The 4,830-nt window shown below is 34.5% G+C and overlaps 1 protein-coding gene across 1 annotated transcript; it reads left to right on the forward strand.

Annotated features, from left to right (window-relative positions):
* The first annotated feature begins 2,044 nt into the window (after positions 1–2,044).
* Positions 2,045–3,059, forward strand: LOC100477443 (olfactory receptor 6C2). The gene has a single exon (XM_002931311.4). The coding sequence runs from the start codon at positions 2,050–2,052 to the stop codon at positions 3,013–3,015; it is 966 nt and encodes a 321-aa protein (XP_002931357.3). The 5' UTR covers positions 2,045–2,049; the 3' UTR covers positions 3,016–3,059.
* Positions 3,060–4,830: the final 1,771 nt, after the last annotated feature.

A 4,830-nucleotide genomic window follows, 5' to 3' on the forward strand; every position in this document is an offset into this window, starting at 1 on the left:
CTTGTATTATGCCTTATGATACCTTAGAAGGGGTAAAAAGCTTCTTCTTAGAGCACAGAACAATATCCTATGGTGATAGGGCTGAGTAAGTTTAGTCAATCTATGATGCATGAGTTGCTGAGAAATTAGAAAGAGGGTTGGAGGAAGGTAGGAGATGGGCAGCAGAAATATTTCTCCCACATCTCAAATTTGATCTAATACAGTAGATGAATGTATCTCTTGATTCCCTTAGAGTGTTCTGTCAGGCCAGCCATGAGCCTAGTTCAGTTCTTTCTTTTGTTGAATATCATAATCCTGAGGTCCTAACTGCTTTTGCTCCTTATACAGAGCTGACCCTGTCCCACATCAGTAAAACAACACATTAGTTTATGCACTAAAAGTAGTCCACATACAAGTGAATTGGAGTCCCCAGAGAAAACTTTTCATAATTCACCATAGTAGGGAAATTTCAAAACTAGAGACACTAATTTTAAAATGAAAATATTTGAGTCCTCACTAATTAACTATCAATGCTTTAAAACAATCTGTAGAAAAGCTATTAACACAAACTCAATCAAAAAATTCCATGCCCTCAGGAATTACTATCTTGCTTTCAGTGGCAAAAATTGCATCAATAGAATTTTAATAGAAGACAGAGCAAAGAGAAGGCAGTTTCTCTTTTATCCACTATGAAAGTAATAAACAAAAGCAAAAAACTTGATCTTCTTTAAAAGCAAAAAAAAGAAAAAAATTCAACAACAGATTCCAACAGAAAATTTAAATAAACAAAATTAATATCAAAGTGCCTTGAATTAAAAAACCAAATAGAAAGGAAAATAGCTTCATAGGTTTCTGAAAAGTATGCTATGGATAAATGCATTTAGAAACATTTATTGGATGGCTGACAATGTATATAGAGCTGTGCTAATTGTATGGTGAAAAAAAACACACATGTTATGATCCCCACAAATTAGCATTCTCTCCTGAGTGTTCAAATATTAGCAAGCATTGCTTTCTATGGGACACAGTGATCAGGATTAGAGATAGCATAGTCATCAGACTTGCAGAAGCTGCAGAGGGCTTAAAGATGAAGTTAAAGACCAATGGAAGAATAGAAGTTACTCAGTGAGTTGAATACAGAGAACAGATGTTTCATGAGAAATGTTTACTAAAATACCGATCACGTGGAATATGTTCAATAAGTGTAGCCTATTATGCTTCTTAAAAAAAACATATTAAGATGAGGGGAAAGAGAGAGAGAGATGATTACATTTCATTTGTTTGAAGTCCATGTGAAATGTCCAAATAGATATGTCAGGCTGCATCTGAGAATCAGAAAGGACTACTATAAAATAAAGATACAGATTTAGTGAAGATCACTTAAAATATTTCAAAGTATAGTAACTGATGAAAATACAGAGGAAATATTATGGCAAGAAATGAAGAAAACACTAAAAAAACACTAATAAAAGGATCAGAAAAACCTATAATCTGTAGTATCTTTGAAGTGTATCAGAGCACTTATGAAAATATAAATGTATATTGCACAAAGTATATTGCACATTAAGACATTCTATATTCTGCACCACTGCGAATGATAAGTGATTACTTAGGGACAGAGAAGCCTTAGAGGGAGGAGGTAAAGATATAATGTGTGTGAATGTAAGTGTGTATGTGTGTCAGTGTGTGTATATGCACCCAGGATGGAGTTGAGAGATATTTGTAGGAGAAAATGTATACACGATAAACAAAAACAGAAAGCAAAATCCTTTAATCATAGATCTGGAACAGACTTCAAGTAATTACAGAATGTGCATAGTAAACCCAATGTGTCTGACATACTAGTACTTTAAGAAGGAACAATATGTCAAGCAAATACATCAGAGAATTCTTGAAAATCAAAAGGCATCTTTCTCCCATGAAATGACAGATCCATAGGAGTGAAAAGAGGTCCTTTACAGAGTGTGCATTTAAATTGTAAATATATTTAATAATAATAAATAAGAAAAACCTGACTATGATAGAGTTCATGTTGTTAAAATAATCTATAATAAAATGTCTCAATGTTACATGAGATTTAACAGACATCAGGAATCAGCAATGAGAAATGGTACAGCAACAACATTCATTCTGCTGGGACTGACAGATGACCGTCCACTGCAGGTTTTGATTTTTATCTTTCTCTTCCTCACCTATAGGTTGAGTCTAACTGGGAACCTGACTATCATCTCCGTCATCTTATTGGATTCCCACCTTAAAACAGCCATGTACTGCTTCCTACAAAATTTCTCCTTCTTAGAGATCTCATTCACATCTGCTTGTATTCCCAGGTATTTGTATAACATAGCCACAGGTGACAAGGTCATTACTTACAATGCCTGTGCCAGCCAGGTATTTTTTACTGACCTCTTTGGTGTAACCAATTTTTTTCTGTTGGCTGCCATGTCCTATGACCGCTATGTGGCCATCTGCAAATCCCTGCATTATGTGACCATCATGAGTGGCACAGTCTGCAGAAGATGTGTTTTTTGTTACTGGGAAGCTGGTCCATTTATTATAATCCCCCCACTTAGCCTAGGCCTAAATCTGGAATTCTGTGAATCTAGTACCATTGATCATTTTCTCTGTGATGCATCTCCCCTCCTGAAAATCTCTTGTTCCAATACTTGGTTCATGGAACAGACTGTTATAATCTGTGCTGTGCTGACCCTCCTTATGACACTTACGTGTGTAGTTCTGTCTTACATTTATATCATCAAGACAATTTTAGGATCCCCTTCTGACCACCAAAAGAAAAAAGCCTTTTCTACCTGTTCTTCCCACATGATTGTTGTTTCTATCACCTGTGGCAGCTGCATCTTCATCTCTATCAAACCTTCAGCGAAGGAATTGGTGGCCATTAATAAGGGTGTGACGGTGCTCACTACCTCTCTCTCTCCAGTGCTGAACCCTTTCATTTATACACTGAGGAACAAGCAAGTCAAACAAGCCTTCAGTAATTTAATCAGAAGAATTGTGATATTTTCCAGGAAATAAGAGAATGTGAAGCTAAATAAATAAATATGATGAACCAAGTATCATGAGCCAAATTTCCTGGTCACGTTACCTTATTCAATACACTCTCATTCATCCTGCCCTAATAACATCTTCCTTACAAACCTCCTTTAAGATCCTTCCACAAACAGGCATGTTAATAGCCTTTAAAAACTTTAGTCCTAGCTTTACCTCCAAATTAGGAAAATCAAAAAACAAAACACAACAAATTAACAGTAGTATATCTCCAAACCAGAACATATCAAAACACAAAAATGTAGTTTAAAATTTTTACATTTTCCAGAAAACACTAACTAATGGTTGTCATTGTTTCTTCCAATCCAAAGCTTTCAAATAATTTCTCCCTTGATTCACTTAACAAATATGAATTTGGTAGTTTCTTTGAGTCAGGTACTATGTGAATCACTAAAAATAAAGCAGAGAACAAACCAGCAAAAACTTACTCCCATGTACCCTCAGGGCAAAACAGAAACAATTCTGTATTAAAGAAAGCAAAATAGTTAACTTGCACTCAAATAAATATTTTTCCATCAAAGGGAGTTATAAACCTTACAATTATGGAAAAATATCAAAAATACCAAAACAAAAATTATAAGGTTTGTAACTATATCAAACTGATAATAACCAAAACTTGTAAATGCTACAGATAAGCCTTTCTCAAAAAAATACACAAAGTTAAATGGAAGATGATGAAAATGGGTAACTATCCTCAAGACTTCAAATATTTAGGTATTGAAAAAAATAAAAACCTGCCAGATATATATACCTACATTGAAATGCTAACAGAGAATGTCACTAAAATAAGCAAACCCTTGTCAAAAAATGAAGTGATAGAAATCAAGGAAATAAAAACAGCTAGATACATAGGATCTTGCAAAGTTAAAAAAGTTTCCAAAAGGAATATGGAAAGCTATACATAAAGACGTTCCATCTTTTGTGATATGAAGATACACATTGGAGGAATATACACTGTTTACCACATTGCCTCCAAAAAAAGAAGCCCATACAGCTCATCATCTGAAACTGTTTGCCCCATCTCACTATTCTCCACGCTTTAGGAATGAGAACTGACTTTTCCCCTCTGTGTCATGTCTAATCGTTTCCAACTGCTGTTTCCCTGTCAAAATATATTTTCCTCATTCTTTATTGGCTCACTCTTTTTTCCTTTAGTTTTAAATTTAAAAATTACTCAGGTTTCTCAAAAAATAAATAAATAAACATAAACTACCCTATGATCCAGTAGTCCTGCTTCTGAGTATATACCCAAAAGAATTGAAATCAGGATCTCAAAGAGATAATTGCCTTCTTGTGTTCATTGCATCTCTGTTCACGATAACTGAAATGCAGAAACACATGTCTATCAACCTAAATGTCCATCGACTGAAGAATGGTTAAATTAAATGTGGCATAACAATGAAATACTACCCATCCTTTAAAAAGAAGGAAATTCTGCAACATGCAACAACATGGATGGACCTTGAAGACTTATTTTAAGTGAAATAAGCCAGACACAGAAAGAGAACTAATTCATGATCCCACTTATATGAAATATCTAAATTTGTCAAAGATTAGAATGGTAGTTATCAGGGATAAGGGGAGGAAAAAAATGAGAAATTATTAATCAATGGGCATCACAAAAGTAAGATGAATAAGCTTTAGAGATCTGCTTTACAACTTTATACTGTCCACCTGAAGTTGTGAGGAGGCGATAAGTAAGAGCATTTATTTGGGATCAAAGAATTGCTATTCAGGATACATAGATTTGGATAAGTAACTCACATAGTATCCTACTCGGGA

Source organism: Ailuropoda melanoleuca, unplaced genomic scaffold, assembly GCF_002007445.2.
Source record: "Ailuropoda melanoleuca isolate Jingjing unplaced genomic scaffold, ASM200744v2 unplaced-scaffold7463, whole genome shotgun sequence".
Lineage (NCBI taxonomy): Eukaryota > Metazoa > Chordata > Mammalia > Carnivora > Ursidae > Ailuropoda > Ailuropoda melanoleuca.

Bases quoted from the DNA above. Each gene is read 5' to 3' on its own strand.
- LOC100477443 (XM_002931311.4), top strand. From the start codon at position 2,050: ATGAGATTTAACAGACATCAGGAATCAGCAATGAGAAATGGTACAGCA.